The sequence below is a fragment of the Strix aluco genome, chromosome 1 (genome assembly GCF_031877795.1).
Source record: "Strix aluco isolate bStrAlu1 chromosome 1, bStrAlu1.hap1, whole genome shotgun sequence".
In the NCBI taxonomy this organism is placed as follows: Eukaryota; Metazoa; Chordata; class Aves; order Strigiformes; family Strigidae; genus Strix; species Strix aluco.
Genome location: NC_133931.1, coordinates 19504075 through 19521748, shown reverse-complemented (window position 1 = coordinate 19521748; position 17674 = coordinate 19504075). Strand labels below are relative to the sequence as shown.

The 17674-nt window shown below is 41.4% G+C and overlaps 2 protein-coding genes across 9 annotated transcripts in view; one reads left to right on the top strand and one right to left on the bottom strand.

Moving 5' to 3' along the window:
* Positions 1–1453, bottom strand: part of NUDCD1 (NudC domain containing 1) — a 62785-nt gene extending 61332 nt beyond the window's left edge. For 4 of the 6 annotated variants that reach the window (XM_074809679.1, XM_074809759.1, XM_074809925.1 and 1 more), the window contains exon 1: positions 1233–1356. Coding sequence is in view for 1 of the 6 variants with exons in the window: in XM_074809519.1 (XP_074665620.1) it covers positions 1233–1350 (118 nt within the window). In the remaining 5 variants the exon portion in view is untranslated. Of the gene's footprint in view, positions 1–1232 lie in introns of all 6 variants that reach the window. The other 2 variants (XM_074809519.1, XM_074809976.1) reach the window with 2 other exon arrangements.
* Positions 1454–1561: 108 nt separating this feature from the next.
* On the top strand, positions 1562–7301 carry ENY2 (ENY2 transcription and export complex 2 subunit). Of its 3 annotated transcripts, none has more exons than XM_074810165.1 (5): positions 1562–1656; positions 2046–2139; positions 4000–4070; positions 6055–6129; positions 7047–7301. In XM_074810165.1, exons 2-5 carry the CDS (start codon positions 2072–2074, stop codon positions 7121–7123), a joined length of 291 nt encoding a protein of 96 aa, XP_074666266.1. In that variant the 5' UTR covers positions 1562–1656; positions 2046–2071; the 3' UTR covers positions 7124–7301. The 3 variants fall into 3 exon arrangements, with proteins under 3 accessions (XP_074666266.1, XP_074666331.1, XP_074666199.1); XM_074810230.1 differs by lacking the exon at positions 1562–1656 and adding an exon at positions 1779–1967; XM_074810098.1 differs by lacking the exon at positions 1562–1656 and having other exon boundaries at positions 1780–2139.
* The last annotated feature ends 10373 nt before the right edge of the window (positions 7302–17674 follow it).

Genomic DNA, 17674 nt, shown 5'->3' with positions numbered 1-17674 from the left:
CCCAAGCCTGTAGCGCTGCTGGGGGTTGTTGTGGCCCAAGTGCAGCACCCGCCATTTGGCCTTATTGAAACTCCTCCAGCTGGCCTTAGCCCATGGCTCCAGCCTGTCCAGATCTCTCTGCAGAGCCTCCCTACCCTCGAGCAGATCAACACTCCCACCCAATTTGGTGTCATCTGCAAACTTACTGAGGGTGCACTCAATCCCTTCGTCTAGGTCATCAATAAAGATGTTAAACAGGAGTGGCCCCAAAACCGAGCCCTGGGGGACACCACTGGTGACCGGCCACCAACCGGATTTAACTCCATTCACCAGTCAACCCAAATTGCGTATAACTGTTCCAGCTTTATAAAAAAAGGAAACTAATTCATCCACCTTACAAAAGACCTAAATTGCACAAATCAAAAAGATAGAATGCTGAGAGATTTCAGGGGGCATGGCTGAGGTTGTAAGCACATACCCAACATGACTTTGTGCTAGCGTTCTTCTCAGTGAATTAACCCATTAGCGGGCCCACACCTCAAATGTTAACACTTTGCAGAAAAAGCAGAGCGTGGAATGCATAGCCTGAAGATCTGAATTGTGGGCAGAGTAAGGAAGAAAAATCGCTAATTTGCTAAAGTAGAAGATACTAACTCCATATATATTTCTCTAAATTGCGTGTTCTCCATCATGCTCATACATACTACTGCTTTGAACTACCTCAGCTGGTCATCTGGCCTCACCACGTGTGCACAAGCCAGACCAGATCCAGCACACAGGTTTTCTTACCCATTTAGAAACTAAGTTTAAACTCACAGGGGCAGACAGCTGTAAGGCAGTGATTTGTGATTTGAGAAGAGTCAGCGACCTTGCTCCACCATGAAGCCACAAAAGGCTGGGGGGGGGGGGGGGGGGGGGGGCGGCAGCAATAACAACACTTCAGCCAATTATAACGAGAAAAATCGAGACGAAACGCTGAGTCTCTCAAACACCCGCCGTTCCCGACAGGGGCAAGCGCGCGGGCCTCCCGGTAAGGCGGCCGGGCTTCCCCCAGCTCAGGGCGCGCTTAGACCGAGGGCCGCTGGGCCGGGCCGGGGAGCACCGCAAGAGGACGCAGGGAAAGGCGGACAGACCCGGTACCCTCCCCCGCTGCCCGAGGGGCCGGCCGGGCCGCAGGGCCACGGGGAGGCCCAGCGGGCCCACCTCCCCCTTCCCGCGCCGCGCAGGCCGCCGGACCCAGCCCCGCTCCTCACCCGCGTCGAGCCCCAGCTGGTAGCAGGCCAGCGGCTCCAGGGACAGCTTGTAGCCCTCGAACTTGGGGTCCAAGAGCAGGCGCTTGGCCTGCAGGGAGCAGTGAGCGGCGCCCGCCATGCCGCGGCTCCGGGGACAACTTCGGGAAGGGGCGGCAGCTCGGCGGCCCCTCGGGCGACGCGCGGAGCCGCCGCGGAGCACCACGGACCGGGCCGGGCCGGGCCGGGCCGCAGCGGCGGGGCACGCTGGGAGCGGTAGTGCAGGCCCGAGGGCAGCCCGGGGCCTGCCAGGCGCCGCCACCGCGCTGTCAGCACCTCCCCAGACTACCTCTCCCGGCGGCACCCGCGGGAGCGGGGCAGCGGCGGGTGGGGCGTCCGGGAGGCGGCTCCGCCTCCTGCCGCCGGGGACTGGCGGCGCCGCGGCGGGGTGAGGCGGGAGCGCGCTGGGACCGGGCCTGGGCCTGCCGGCGCCTTTTCCCGCGCCCACCTCCTCGCTGCGGCCGCGGCGGGGGGGCGCTGGGGGGGGCGGGCGAGGCGCCGGGCGGGAGGGCCGGGCTGCGGGGAGGCCGCGCTGGCGGGGGGAGCCGCGCCCGGGCAAGCGGCCCAGTGGCCTGCCGGTGCCGCCGGGTGCATGGCGTTCCGGTGCTCTGTGACACCCTCGTCCCCTGAGCTGGTCACACACTGGCGCTCCGGTCACGGGCTGCCGCGATGTGGAAATAAATGGACGTGGCACTGCGTGTAATTCCCTGCAAGTGACTTCTTTTTGTCGTGTCAGTGACACCAGTAGTTGTGAAAACTCTCTTCTGCTCTGTGTAGGTTTGTGAAAAACCTTGGTTTCCAAAATGAATAAAGATGCCCAGATGAGAGCAACCATTAACCAAAAGCTAATAGAAACAGGAGAGCGAGAACGGTAAGTAGGCTTCCTGCTCCTTGCCAGTAAGAGGCTTTAAATGTTATCAAACTTGAACTGTATCTAGAAGTAAAGATTAAGTAAATTTAACTCTGATTTGTTCAAATCCCTGCATGTGAAAGTCTTGTGATTCACACAAAGCTATATATTTAAAAAAAAAACCTTATTTTTGCCTTTTGAACAGTTATTTTAGTTTTACACTTGAGAAGCTGGGAAAATAAAGGATGGGTGGTTGGCTTATGAACTGTAAAGGTTGTTTTTATTCCAGTATTTTGAGTTGGAAGGCTCTTGGTTCATATAAAAATTGCCCTTAAATGCAATTTGTCACAGTTAAATCATATTTCCTGATAAAGAGGATGAGACAAAACTTTCTTTTTTTGCTTTTACGTTTTTCTTGTGCTTCTCTCTCCTGCTGTTAGGGAAAGAAATATACAATGGAACACATAGAACAGCACTTGTGCAAGTCATTGTAGAGATCCCAATAAAGGCAAACAAGTACATTACGCAATGTAGTGTGGCAGCTAGTTTTTGGCCTTCTGTTGTCTCTTCAGTCTGTTCTATTTGCTTTGTTTTTATGTATCACTAGTGTGTTTATGACATTCTCCTCCTCGTCATTTCCCTGTATTTGTTTCACCATGCACCAAAAGCTCTATTTCCTTCATTTTTCAAGGCCTGTACAAGGAGTCTTCTTCCTAGGTCATCACACAGCCCTGTACCTAGTGTAACATTTTGTAGACTGACATGGTGTCTGTGCTGTACTTCTTTCCTGGTTGTGACAATCCCCTTGGAGATGCAGAGCTTCAGCAGACCAAGCAATTTCTTGAAATGGTATTGGGACCTATTTTATTCTAATTTAAGAGTAAGAAGAGTTTTGACAGGATGCCAAAAGTTGTATTATAAACAAGCTTTATCAGAGCTGTACTATAATCAGAGACAGAGAGCTCAGATTTCTTGAACTAAGAAATATACAGAATCAGTGAATGTCACCTATATTGTTACTCTGCTCTTTGTTATCAGTTCATCTGCCCTCTTCACAATTCACTGGGTAAAAGAGATTAGACCTACACAGTTCACCCTCTTGCTGCAGTCCTTTCATTCATAAAAACGAATTTTGCTAGAGTTATTTAGGATGGTACAAGGTAAGTAGGCTTGCTAGCTGATAGGATAAAGATACTAAAGCTTATTTTATCATATCTTACTTTAATTTTCCCTTCTTCTGTTTTGCAATACTAATTTTCACTTTCTTAGCTAGCTTTCAGTATTTTCTTTTGATACATGAAGTAGATGTATCATTGCGGCAGATTGTTGTGTGTCTTCTCCATGTAATGCTTGAATCTTTGTTGCTTATAATTGCTAACCACACTTAGGAAGATAAGATATACGGTCCCTTCATGTTCACCCAACATGCTGTAAAGTGTAACTGGGGAGAGAAACCTGCAGTTGAAGACAGTATAGCACAGAGTTCTCCTTTCAGAAAGGAGGGGGGAAGGGTTTATTTATTTTTAAGGCCTGGTTTCAGGTGAAATATTTTAATTTGAAAGTTACCATACATTTGCTAACAGAGTAGACTTGGGCAGTTCAAGTGATTCAAGGGCTTCTACCTCTTTTCTGTGGCTGCAGCATCAATGCTGCCTGAAGAAATACTGTGAATTAGCTTCTGAGCCACCAACTCCTCATAGTCTAACATGGTAAACTGAAATCGGTACCCATTCAGGTTAGGATTCACATGCTGTTCAGCCATTTCTGCTGCTGGTCTGGGAGTTCTGCTATGAGTAGTAATTGTAGGCTTAACTTCTACACTGAAGCATATTTGCGCTCTCAGGAATGTTTTCCTAACTAGTTTGTATATTGTCTTAACAGCCTTAAGGAGTTGCTGAGAGCCAAATTAATTGAATGCGGCTGGAAGGATCAGTTGAAGGCACATTGCAAAGGTAACAGTGGTCAAATAACTAATATCCTTTGTAAGCAACTGAGGTTCTGGTCAAATAAAAGTCTCAGATGAAGGCTTTACTGCCTAACAGTCAATTTAAATGAGACTTGGACAAGAGGAAAGTACCCCAGGCAATTGGTTTTATGTGCAAGAAAGCATCTTGTCATCTTGGCAAAAAAATCTTGAAACTTCTCTGATCTGAACCTTAATAAGCTTCTGAGAAAAATACTGGAATTGATTCCCTAAATACTCATTATGATAAAGCTTTTTGTTTCGAGAGAGATGGCTTCCTTACCACAGGAGAATAAAAACCAAGATAAAGGAAAATGGAGCATATACAGCGGTACACAACTTAGAAACTTAAGATAACTTTGTTGTCCGCATATAGGAGATAAAGAAGTGCATTTGTACTTTCTGAATATGGTTCTTGAAAATAAGATCATTCACTTAGATGAGAGAAAACAAGCAGATGAACATCTAAATACCGAAATCTTTAGTTTTGAGTTAAGTATTTAGCATTACTGCAATTTACTGACTGTATATAACTGTTATTGTTAAATTACATTTTGTTAAATTACATATGTTAAATTACATATCGTTAAATACATATATATAAGCATCTAGGAATATTAACACATGATGAAATTTCTTTACAGCAAATAACAAACCCCTTGAGCCTTTGCTTTAATTCTGATTTGGTCTATTGTGCCTGGCAACTCAATACTCCATTACAAAGTTTTTCTTTTTGTAGGGCTGAGTGTGTTAAATTGTTTTCATAGGTGGATGTGCAGAGAAGGCTGAAATGATGCCTGCTTGCAGTTGTCTGCCTGATGCTGCTGCCAGAGATTACCCATTTCAGTAGTACAGATAGCGAAAGGGATGTTTATCTGCCTTCTCAACTATACACTTTATACTCTGCTATAGCAAAGCTATGTAGAATTATTTGATTTACGTTAGTGCTTGAAATGTAACTGCAGCTGCTGAGAATGCAAATAGAAGTTCATTTGTCCCTGTTAAGGACCTAATAACCTCCAAAAGAAAGGACAGAGAGGGATTTTGGGGGCTTTGGGGGTTTTTGTTGTTGTTTTGTTGGGGTGGGAGTGACTTTTTTTGGTAGCTTGTTCTAGAGCCTCTTGCCATTGTGGATTAGTGCCAATAATTGAGCAATCCAGGATTAACTCCTACAGGGAATTCAGCCAAGGAGAACAGTTTACAAATAATTCATGTGATATCAGTTCAGAAAACATATGTCCTGGAGACAGTCAATCCTACATACTGACATACGGTTAAAAACATTCATGTTTAGACAAAATATTTTAGGTTTATGCTACTGAATTGAGGTTTCTTCTCAGCATTGACTTCTGCATTTTCAGTAATCTTCAAGACACTCTAAATAGACAATTGTTTAAATACTGGTATGTATTAATCATACAGTGTATCTTAATCATAGCTTTTATTTTGCTGTAGGTGTATATCTGTCTTTCAGATATGCTTTTTTACTTTGCTGAGATATATAGAGAGATGTTTAAACCAGTTAGGAAGAGTAGTATTTACTGTCTCTGTGCTCTCCCTTGTGTGTTCCAAAGTCTTTTTCCAATTGCATCTCTTTCTCACTATTATGTAAACAATGTGTTTGAAGAGATAAGAGGACCAACTTGTGAACTGCTGCAACACTCTAGTAATATGCACATCTGGTAATGTTCAGATAAGCTTGAACTTTGGAACGTTTGACTTTAATATACAAGCTGATCAAGATGCATCAGTAGTGACAAGTTCCAATCCTTAAGCTTATGGTATGAATGAGAGACTAAATGTACTGTACAGTGCAGTAGGTACTGAGTTAATAACCTACATTTAGGTCACATGGTACTTCATATTCTCTGATGACCTATGCATGCAGGTTTTGTCTCTTAATCATTGGCACAGGTTTTGTTTTCTAATGAATGGATTAAAAGACTTAAAATATCGGTCTTGGTCTTCCCCAGATGTCATTAAAGAAAAAGGATTAGAGCATGTTACTGTTGATGATTTGGTGGCAGAAATCACTCCCAAAGGCAGAGGTAAGAAAATGCAAACATGGGTGTGGTGGTACATCAATAAACATACCTATCTGTATTTCATTGATATTTTGCAAGCAACGTTATGAACTTGCCTATGTGGGGTTCAAGGAAAAATGTTAATAGCTTGATATTAACTAGAAATTAAATGTGAATTTGTATTGTGTAACAGCCGTTCAAAATCTGTAATGAGCTCTGTGTGTGCAGACTACGTTTGCAGGTTACATTATTTAGTCATGAGTCTGTATTCATCTTTATAATTGACTTAATGATCCCAAGAAAACTTGGGGTACACAGCAGACATGTTGTAAAATTTCAGTTCTTTTTAAGATGGAAAATCAGAACTAACAGTACTAGTGTAATGGGAAGTGGGAAGAAGAAAGGACGTAGCATACAGGTACAGAAAAATGGAATCTCTTAAGGAAATACTGCAGTCTTCTTTATATAGTTCTTTTTGGCCTCTCTGATAGGCTTTGGTGTTAGTGGGAGAAAAATCATTAAGTCTTAAATAAAAACAGGCCTTGAAAATAACCTGCTGAAGACCCTTGCTCTGAGGTCATAGCTGAGATGTTTTGGTTTTTTTTTTTGCTTAAATTTGTGAAGAAAAAAGGTAGGATAATCAAACTAGTTTCTGGTGATTATATCCTGTTTACTGTTGAGCAATCCTTCCCCTCAAACTTTTCTTGACTATGGCTAAGCAAAAATCTACCAATAACCGCAGTATTCTCAATAGACTTCAATTTCAGTCGATTCTAAATGGGAAAAATATAGATGTGCTATATGAAAATCAAGTAGCTTCAGTTACTGTAGGTATTAACTTCAAGAACAAAGAAAGAATAGAAGTAGCTGTTGTAAAAGGCTGATATTAGCATATTTTCCATTTTGTCTTTTTTACTTCTTGCTTCTTATTTGTGTTTCAGCCTTGGTACCAGACAGTGTAAAGAAAGAGCTCTTGCAAAGAATAAGAACCTTCCTTGCCCAGCATGCCAGTCTTTAACTTTGACATTCGTCTGAGATACAGTGTTTCTGTATTATCTCAATCATGTCAGGATTTGAATGCAGTTTACATTAAGGATGGAAAAACTTTTTTTTTTTTTTTGTATGATGAGTTGAAGTTTCTTTGCACTGCATTGATTTCTTAAACTTGGTGTTATTTTAATAAAAAAATTTGTGGACTTGGGATTCTAAGGCTTTTCTCTGCAAGTGCACTGTAATATGGTGTCACCTATTCCAGTTTTTAATAATCCATAATTTTATATTGTGCAAATCTGCTCAGATTTTCCAAAAAGAAGTGTGATTAACAAGTATGTTAACTAGAAATGCAGAAGGGGTAAAAAGGTTTGTGAAAAATGGGATATGATACACTATCTGAGTAAGTAGCTGGACAGCATGAAGAAGTTAAGACTACATGAAACTGTTGGCGGGCACTCCTCTCGGTACTTCTTTGCTAGAGAGTGAGTGGTTTGAAGTCTCTGACTTGTGTTGCAAATATCGACTCAGTAATTCACGAGTTTGAATTCTTCAAACAAAAAAAAGCAGTCCTATCTTTCATGAGTAGTTCTCTCTTCGCATTTACTTTAATTAAAAAGAGTCACTATTCTGATCCATGACAGCTACTGTTTCCTAGCTTTGCCTGTATTACTGCTAATTTTTAATTATGTGATTTTTTGGGGCCTTCGGAAATTTAAGTGTAATACAATAATTTGCCAACGTAGGTCTCTTAAGATGATACATTTTAAATTCTTGTATCTGGGACTGCACCATCAGCCAGGTCTATAAATAGCTGCAAAAATAAAGATGAATAGAGAGGATCAGGAAAGGGGCTTTGAAGTGAGAATGTTTAATTTTTGCCAGCTTCAATTTGAGGTGTCTTAACAGATCATGAAGTGGAGGAGAAGCGTAAGCAGAAACTGAATGAGCAGTTAGATACTGTTGTGACTTGGCTACTGTGAAAAATGAATTGACTCAACATAAATCTTCATACTTCTAATTAGAAGAATACTCTAAAAACTGTCACTTGGAGTGCAACTCCAAAAGCCGTGCTTGCTCCTGTGGATTTGTGCCATTCCCCAGCCAGTGCTGCGAGCTGTGCAGGGCACACGCACCTCACGCGTGGGGCAGGTTGGGGCTGCTCCCTCTCCCCCCCACCCCCGGTCTCCAGCCCCGCTGCCACCCCCAGCCCCTCTCCTTTTGAAGAGAAAAATAACGCGTGTTGCTGGAGCAAAGTGCTTCCTTCCCATGCCGCGCAGCTGAGTCAGCTAGTGCAGCCACTAGTCACCTGTGCAGGGCTGGGATGAAATGGCAGCGGCAGGGTCATCCCTGCCAGGCTGCAAGTATTTTACTAACTTGTCTGCTCAGACTGCGAATTGGGGAATAGACGTGAGAGGAGAGTCTAGCAATAGCTGAAGGTGAAGGCTGGCACTAGACAAAAGTCAGTATAAACGGGGCAATGCCAGTGCTCAATGGGACAGGATGTAATGGGTTGTGAACACCTTTTGTCTACACAAGACCAAGTTCCTGTTGAGATTGGAACGTTGCAGGAGCCAGGGTCAGGGATCTGCTGCAGTATACAGGAACTCCTCCTGAGGGCCTTTTCTGTACTATTCTAAATCTACTTTCATGCCAGTTTGAGCATACTTGCCGTACGTCATTGTCTCTACTCTGTTAAATAACATAGGTGTTAAATAATGGTGGATTTCAGAGAGGAGAAAATTCTTTCTTAAAATTTGGTTTTTAAAAAGTTTATTTGCATTGAGTATGTTAATTCAATGTTTGACTGCAACTTCATTTGCAATGGGTATGTTGTTTGAATTGCATTTATGTATATTTATTCTGAGCTCTTCATTCTAGGCTTGATTTACCCAATGCTAGTAACTGACGGGAGTACAGAATGTTTCTTCACAGAGTCTAGCAGAATATACACTAGCTGAGTGGTTTAATATATGGCAAGGCTGTAAAATATCTTCTGTGTTCATACTCCTTTGTTCTTAGAAGTCTTTGCTGATGTTCTTTGATATTTTGCATGTGACTTTAAAAATCTTTGCTCGATGAATGGCTGCAGTGTGTTATGGGCACACAACAACTTGCTCCAGAGCTTCCACTCAATTTCCTTCACTGCGGTGGGAGAAGGCCAGACTTAAGGTATTCACACATCTAACTGTGGAAGGCTTGTTGTCTGATTAGTAAACGTTTGAGATTCCATCTAGAACATGACAGTTGAAGTCAGTTGCTGTAGCTGCGGTGTAGTTCTCCTCTGTAGGCAGCTCATGCTTGGCACAGAGTAAAGACTGAACACTGTATAAATTTTCAGAACGTTGTGCTGACCAATCTGAAGTTAAAGACCTGACAAATGGCACATTCATATGCTTCCAAAAATAAGTTGTAAAGTTCTGCCCAGACTGGCTTAAAATGCAAGGGCATTCAGAGACTCAGAAGGAAGAGGAGAGAGTGACTGCCCTCCAGACACACCAGTGGCTCCCATCTCAGGCTAATGCTGGCTGCTCTCTGACATAAACAGCCCCACTCCACGTGTTCCCACAGTGAGTTCTGTTAACCACACCAGCGCAGCCTCCATTCAGTAGCTAGGCAAAAAGCATGTCCGACACCATGTGCAGATCCAAATTACACTGGGGCGGACTGGTCAGAGAGATCTTGATGGATCTTCTAAGAAATGAAGTTAGATTTGGGGTGATATCAACAATAGGAGATGGTTTCTTGAGGAATAAATAGGTCCCCTTAGTGGCCTCATATTGTCTTTTAACTGCAGGTTTTAATCTTAGATGCACAGGGTGGTTTTGTTTTGCAAACTGTTCTCTGCACCATCTCAGTTTCTACTCATTTGGTTGAGTATTGAAAACAATCGGTAACATTCAGGATTCAGCCAGAACATTATTATTCTGTTGATGTTTTTTTCACACACTGAAAAATAAGGTGATCTGTGCTATTAAAGGTTCCATACCTATAGCATATGCAGACAGATACATTAATTACTTTTTCTGCAAAATGTCAGCATTTTCAATGTCATGAAATGCATCTGTTCCTTACAAAGGCAGACAGCACCGAGAACTAGATAGCCAAGAAGTGACAATTTAGGATTCATGTGAATTACCTCAGCTGTGGGCATATACTTCTTTTAGATGGCAGCCCTATACATACACTCTAGTAGCTGATTTAGCTTGGTCTTTTTGTAGACAAGACTATAAAAAATAAAATGTTTGTAAATTGGCATTGAAATAATATGTCAGATAACAGCTAGAGTAAATTGGCGTGGTTCTGGATGTGCACTAATCCAAATTCTATGTGACAGTGAATTGAATAGCCCTACTGCTGTCAATGAAAGACCATTAGAAAAAAAGTTAGCTTAGCCTTTCCCTTAGTCAGGCCCTGAGGGGTCTGAAATACACAATGAACTGAAACTGGTTAGATTCTAATTTGTTTGGTAATTATTTCCCCATGAATACTTCTCCACATTGACATAGTCCAGCCAAATGTTATAAAACAGTAACACCAACAAGAAGCTCTGTTGAGATGTCAAAACTTACATCTTAGGTAGAACCTTATCATTTTGGCACTGCAGGTTTTTCAATTGTTTGGGGGTTTTTTTGTATTCTTTTTTCTCGTTCTTCTTCATTCTTGTTTACTGTCATAATGTTTCAGTAAAGATCTTTGTTACTTGGGGAACAAGTATGTCTGAAGTCTGTTTAAATCCAGTAGGAGCCCATCAGTGCTATTAAAAAAATATTGCTGCTTCTCAGTTCTTCTCTCTGGAGGGTCCTTTGGGGTGACAGCTGTGCACTATGTGGCCCATGTCCTCTTTTCTTTCATGTAATGGAATATGTTTAATTGTAGTGATTGTCGCACCTTGGTAGTTTGGCTTTAACTTACTTAGTGATGATTGAGTTTTCACTGGAGCAATGAAAAAATATCCAATGCTTTTTACCTGCTGGCTTTCTTTAAATTTCTAAATATTTGCAATTGAAATCAGAATTGTGTTCTACTTGGCCTGTTTTTCACAGCTATTTAGTTTCTAAAAGAAACAGCTGTGGCTGCAGAGCCCAGTTTGTAATGACTAGAGCCCAAAAAGAGGAAAAATAAATTCCTTTCCTCATAAATAATTTATACTTCACCACTTTAGTGTAATGAATAAGTTAATCAGCATTCTGCTTGGAATGAGAAAAGGCCCAAGCTCGCTCTAGTGTATTTCAGATTTACCATGGTGCTTTCCATCTGAACAGTATTATTCTTAAAAATGTTCTTTGCACTTACCTTGTAACTAGTGAAGTGATTTCGTAGTAGAGCATAAAAAATATCCCTCTAAGAAATCCCTGGTGATTTCTGTTTGTTGGAGTTACTAAGAAAGTTGTTATCCATTCTTTCAATCATTGATCCTGAGGTAAAGTATCAAGTCGCTGCTGATAAAAGCTGTGGCTGACAGCCTGTGGGTGAACACTGACATGGGCAGAGCAAGCTGGCCTATTCTGTTGGCTGGCTCCCATCAACTGCCCATGTACATCGTCAGCACAGTGTTCAGCTTTCACATCTAGTGCAGAGGGCAAAAGCAACGCTTAACTCCCTGGAAAACAATGACACTGGAAATCACAGTGAAAAACTCATCATCCGCTTCCATGGGATCTTCGGATCCATATGTGAACAGAGATGAGCATAACGCTGATCTTAGCTTTGTATACTGCATTGCTGAGACTGATACTCATGATGTACGACTCGCAATTTTGAAAGGAAAAGGAAAAAAAGGAGTACTGAAAAAGGAATTATTGAGGGCTAGCACTGCTAGTTAAGCTTTAAAAATCTCCCAGTGTTAGTTTCTTGAAAAGAAAGCTGATAGAAAATACAGTTATGATGTGTCAGAACATCCTCAGGGAGAAAACAGGAAACAAAGGGCACTTCAATCTAACAGAGAAAGGCATAAAGAGTAGATGGAAATAGAAGTCAAATTCAAATTTAAAACAAGATGGCGTTTGTAAAAGTACAGCTGCTTAATCACTGGAACAAACTATAAAGAAATATAGTGGATCCTTCATTTTCCAGTGCTCTCCTGAGTATAAGATGCCTTTCTGGAAGAGCTGCTTTAGTTCAGAGTTACTCAAACTAGCTGGAAATGCAGTACTCTTCTCTGAGTGTTCCCTAGAGCTGGCAGCAGCAGCTCAGTTTCTTCCAGCTGTGAAAGGGAAACCTGAATAAATACTCCATGTTTATATTTCTGCTCCTTTGCAAAAGAAACAGAGCCATCCCCAAAAAATGGAAGGTCCATAGCAGTTCACTGATTTGTATAAATGTCTCTGCTTTTTAACTCCTCTGTTCAGGAAAAGCTGAGTGGCTTCTTAAATGCTATTTTCTAACACTTTCCAAGGTGAACCTTTTAATGAAGTTTCCATAAAGAGAAATGCTGCTTTAGTTGAACACAAGCAGAAGTTGTTAGCTCCACTACTGGTGTAACTGGGTAGAATGCAATGCCCTCAGAATCTATGATGGAAGTGGCAGTAGCAGTTAAGCATTACAAAATCTTTTTTTTTGTAACTGGGATTGAAAAATGCTCCTATCTAGCTAAGCTGTTTGTTAACTTTTTCATGCACATTTCATTCTGAGGTAAGTTTCTGACAAAATCCTGGATCAGTTTGCTAATATTTGAGAAGTTCAGATTACGTTTCAAAATTCCTGTTGACATATTTTTTGCAAGGAGGTATTTCATCAAGCAGTCAGTGGATGGAAGAGGACTATCCTTTCTCTGCTGAATAAAGATCAGAAAGAGTATTATTTATCCCTGGTTCCTGTTTACTCACTGCTGCAGTCATAAAGATGACTTAAAATGCTTCCTCACTATCATGAGGTAAACAGGAAAATGATAAAGAATGAAAAAATGTATTTATTTCACTTCCTCATTTCCCTTCTTCAATTGCTGTCTTCTCTAGACTATATATGTGAGGTTACGCAGCTATATTCAAAACCAGCTGTTGGTTTTTCCCCCCATCAAAGCTGGGATCTAGATGTCCCAATCCAAGTTTTACTGAGACAGTAAAGTTTGTCTGAAGCTGGCATTGATTTTAGTCAGATTTTGGGAGCTCAACACTTCCAAGAGCCACTTGGGCTTGGCACACAGATGCTCAGATAAGAACTTGAATTTTGAAGTTTTTGAGCTACAACATAGGTCTTTTTTTGTTGAACTGATTTGTTTTAAACTGGGAAAAGGGAGGATTCATGATTAATTTAAGGAGTTTTTTTCTATTAAGTTCTTTTCCCAACTGTAGAATAATTCTTCTTGAAATGAGATGATTAGACCTGGCAAAAGGCATGACACAAAGAAAAGAAACTCATATTTTACCAATAGGTAGAAATTCTTCTAACACACGCTGAAGTATGAAGAAACAAAGAACGGTTTCATGATTCTTGCCCCTCAAAAAAAACCCAAAAAACCCAAACCCTAGAAAGAAAATCCTTTGCTTTCTTAAATGCCTTTGTCAACAAAATTTCATGACTTTTATCTTTCCACGCTATGCACTCTCTCTCCTATTTCCCTAAATGCAAGTCATACACATGCAGACACGCAAACACAAGCATATCCATGTAGAAAACTATTTTTACAAAGCAACATGCTAGATACTGAAGTATTTAGAGGATTTGAATTGAAATGCTAACGCTATGCCTAGGATCCATCTTCTAATAACTTTAACCTAGTGCATGTAATTCTTTTTCCTTGTAAGAAACACAAGAAAGTCTGTGAACGTAACTCAAGCAAGATTACTTAATGGCTACATACTACAGGAGGGAAAGGAAGATTTTCTATTTAGTAATGAAGTGATAAATCAGTTCTATAAAGAATAGGTCCCATTATCTTCTTCCTAATTTTCAGTTGGGGAATATGAGGATTATAAGGAATACAAAGCATAAGCTTTCTTCCCATATAAAAAAGCTAGGGAATTATTTTTTTTCCTGGCAATTCTAAGACTATTTTCTAGTTTAGTTTATGCACCTCTTTTATCTATTAAAATCATTAACAACTGAGAACCAATATAGATCATAATCACCTATAATACATTTTAAGTGGAGTTTAAGCACCAGTATCCACATTTGCTATCTAAAAGCTGCTCAACTGCAACCAAACGGTAGTTACAGAAGTTCTTAAGTAATGTGACTAAAAAATACATTTATTGATGCAAAGTTAAGCCTATTGACAAGCTTGTCTCTGTACATGCTGGAGTTGTCCTGTTGTCTGCAGCTAAAGGTATGCACAGGCAACCAGCTGGCACCTAAAGGAAACTGGGATCTAGGAGCCAGAACAGAACGCTTTAATCCCCCTGAGATCTGAATCCCAAGCACACCTTGCACTTATTGAGGGGATTTACTTCCTGACACGGTGCAGCAGCAGGCACCGCTTTCTTTAGGATGTGGCTGAATGAAGAGGAAATAATTGGGATAACTTATATATGGAGCTTAATAGTTTAATCACACAGTCAAGATCTAAATAGCTGGTAGATTCTTTATTTGGGAAAGAGAAGAGATGGTTTGGTTACCTCCTTCCTGATCTTCCAAAATGTAAGTAATTCCACAGTTTAAATCTTCTGCCTCCTGGGAGAATGGCCTTATTGACAAGCTATAGTCTTTTCTGTCATCAGTCATGGGGGAATCAGAACTCCAATACTTCTGTTCATTTGTGCTACTGTAAAAGAAGTAATAATTGAGAGAGCAAAAGGAAGCCTGGCTCTTGATTAGCTCACTCACCTGGCAGGGATTGAGAAAACTCGGTTCTGGTACCTACTTCCAGCACCGATTCTGCGTATTAACCATCATCATTAAATACAGGAACACTCCAGAATGGAGGAGCTGGTGACATCAGTAGAGGGAAGAATCCAGGATCATCTCTCCAGGAAATTTCTCAGCATCAGGCTAAACTCACACATTCTTTAAGTTCTTTACAGCACTGAAAAACTAACCAGCCTCTTTCAACCTGAGGTGGTTATTCCTCTAGGCTGCCTGGGGTTCTGCCCCCGAGAAGGTCCTGTCAGCTGGCCAGGCTCCAGTGTGAAGGTCAGTGCCTCGCAGAGAGATGCTAAAGGAGACAGAACCCCTGAATCATTCTCAGGGGAGAAACAAAATCTGCCCAGTTCAGCAGCAGGTCAAACCTCCGCAGTCTGCTCTGAGCTCAGGGTGGCCTAGGCAGTCACTGCTGCTCTTTGGCCTCTCTTGGCCACTGCTTCCAGAAAAATTACTCTGGGTCTGCACCTTCTCACAGTTTTGAACATGATTTTTTATATATTATATGCTTGTTAAAAGTCAGTTTGTTGAATTTTCCTACAAAGGCCTCTCACCAAGATCACTGGTCTGGAAATTTCCTCTACAAGGCATATCAAGACTTAATGTGCATGGAGGAAGGAATTTAAGGTATGCTGGCAGAGGCAGCAGAGAGTAGAGCTTCAGCTTGGAAGACCTTTAGAGACAAAAGATGCTTTCATGACTACTTGCCTACTTACTTGGGAAAGGGAACAGATTTTTGTACATGCTAGGATAAATATTTGCCTAAATCTAGGCAAATTCTTTGGACAATACTTAGATTTTTCCAAAAAGAGGTGCTCAGGTATACTACAAAGCAATGAAAAATGTATCTAATGCTGGAACTTCCCCCTTTCATCTAGATTCAAGACAGTTAATGATGAAATTTCAAAGAGCAGAATATGAATTTGTAGAAGCAGTATAGAAATTTACTTCTGAATTGTGTAGTAAAAACCTGCATTTTTTTCTGTGGTTGAAACTACAAACTCTGATCAGAATCAAACACTTGTTGAGGGTAAAATCTCTTCTGCAAATGTAAAACTTGAGTTACTGCACAATTCAACAGGACTGTAACTAAGGAAAGATAAGATAAATACTATTTGTAGCTTTAACAAATGACTGAACATTTGGGAGAGAAAGCATTGAGAACACACAAGTAAATGAAGCACATAAACCGTAGGAAGGAGAATTCATATTGAAAGAGAGATTGTATCTCTTACAGACAGGATGAAGTTATTAAATAGAAACATGAATGTATCAGGATGACATCTACTCAGTGGCTGTGGAACAATCAACCATGAAGTGATGGAAATTGTTTTAGATCTAAAGAAGTGACACTAGCAAACTTGCAAATTGTCAGGTGAGATGTTTAATCCTTAATATCTGTAGAAGAAAAGCATTAATTAAAAAAAATATAATACCCTAACAAACTTTATTAGTTTACTGTAGCAGTACTACATTTGCTGTGGTAATGAACTATCTAAGAAGATCTTTTTGGGAAAACTAACTGATCTGAAGGAATCTGAGTTAAAAACTTAAAAGCTAAATTTCCTAAATTTGAAGTTGCATAATTATGTTTTTACAAAGACAGTTATTCTTCATTAGTGGTCTGCAAATTTCCAGGATTTTTTCCTATTAATACAGCAGCCACACATGGGTCTGTTGTGCATTTAGGGGGATAATGTGGGTGAGCCACTCTAGCAGTTTTTGTCTTAAGTGTGGGTGTTTATATGCGTATTTTAAAATGTTTCATTCTCACTGTGGCATATACCCTATCAAGTATATAGACTGTAATGCCAAAAACTGAATTTGTTTTCAAAGGAAATATCACTGGCTATCTTCATAACCTGACCCCTCCCAGTGTGCCATGCTTGCAGTTTTGCTTTTATGTGTGAATGGAGATGAAGATTATTTTCGTTTCTGCTTTAGGCAGAAAGCTATACTGAAAGGTGTAACTCTTTGCTACACAAATGGTTTTGAAATGGTGCTTAAAATAAGACCAGCACTGCACATACTGAATTTCTCTTACTGAATGCAGATTCTGCAGGCGTAGGGGTGTCAGTCCCCACCGGAGCAGCACTGTAGGAGCACTGCCCTTCAGCTTGGCCATAGCTGTGCCCTGACTCACTATGGACTGTTGATTCTGGACCAGTAGACTGGCTCCCTGGCTTGTCCTCGGACCTGCCTCATCACCAGAAACCTGCCTGAGAGCCTAAACTCTGAGCTGCCCCCAGCCCTGCCCTGCCCCGCCCCAGCCATATCATGCCTGGCTGCTTGTCCCTTTGGGGCCTGCTTCCCGATAAGGAGCTGGGGAAATGCAGTTACAGAGTGCGGCAGGAAGAGGGAAACGAAGGAACCCTTTATAACAGTGCCTCCCCACAAGAGCCATCCTCCCAGCATCCATCTCCTCACTGCCTGAAGCAAGGGAACAGGAAACAGCAGCTAGCAGGTTAGTTCTACTGGCAGAACAGGAAGTCTTTAAGGGATGATATTTAAAGAGAGCAGAAAGAACTGGGTGGTATGGTTTAGAGTTGAAGGGACTTTCTATCAGTGCCTTCTTAGAAGTTGACTAGGCCTCCCTTTACCTGTCTGCTGAGTCTGTTGAATGGAATGCAACTGGAGGCACACACAGAACTCTGGAAAATCTTACATTAGATTGCTTAACATCTTCCTCCTTCTCTATTCTGCACATCAGCAGTGAATGAATACACTGTACCCAGAACCCAGTCAGTTAACGTGGACGAGCACTTTTTGAAGCATTTGGGCA

Excerpts from the sequence above, each read along its gene's own strand:
- ENY2 (XM_074810165.1), top strand. The coding sequence starts at position 2,072 with ATGAATAAAGATGCCCAGATGAGAGCAACCATTAACCAAAAGCTAATA. Across the intron at positions 2,140-3,999 it reads GAAACAGGAGAGCGAGAACG|CCTTAAGGAGTTGCTGAGAG; the intron begins GTAAGTAGGCTT and ends TTGTCTTAACAG. Across the intron at positions 6,130-7,046 it reads AATCACTCCCAAAGGCAGAG|CCTTGGTACCAGACAGTGTA; the intron begins GTAAGAAAATGC and ends TTTGTGTTTCAG.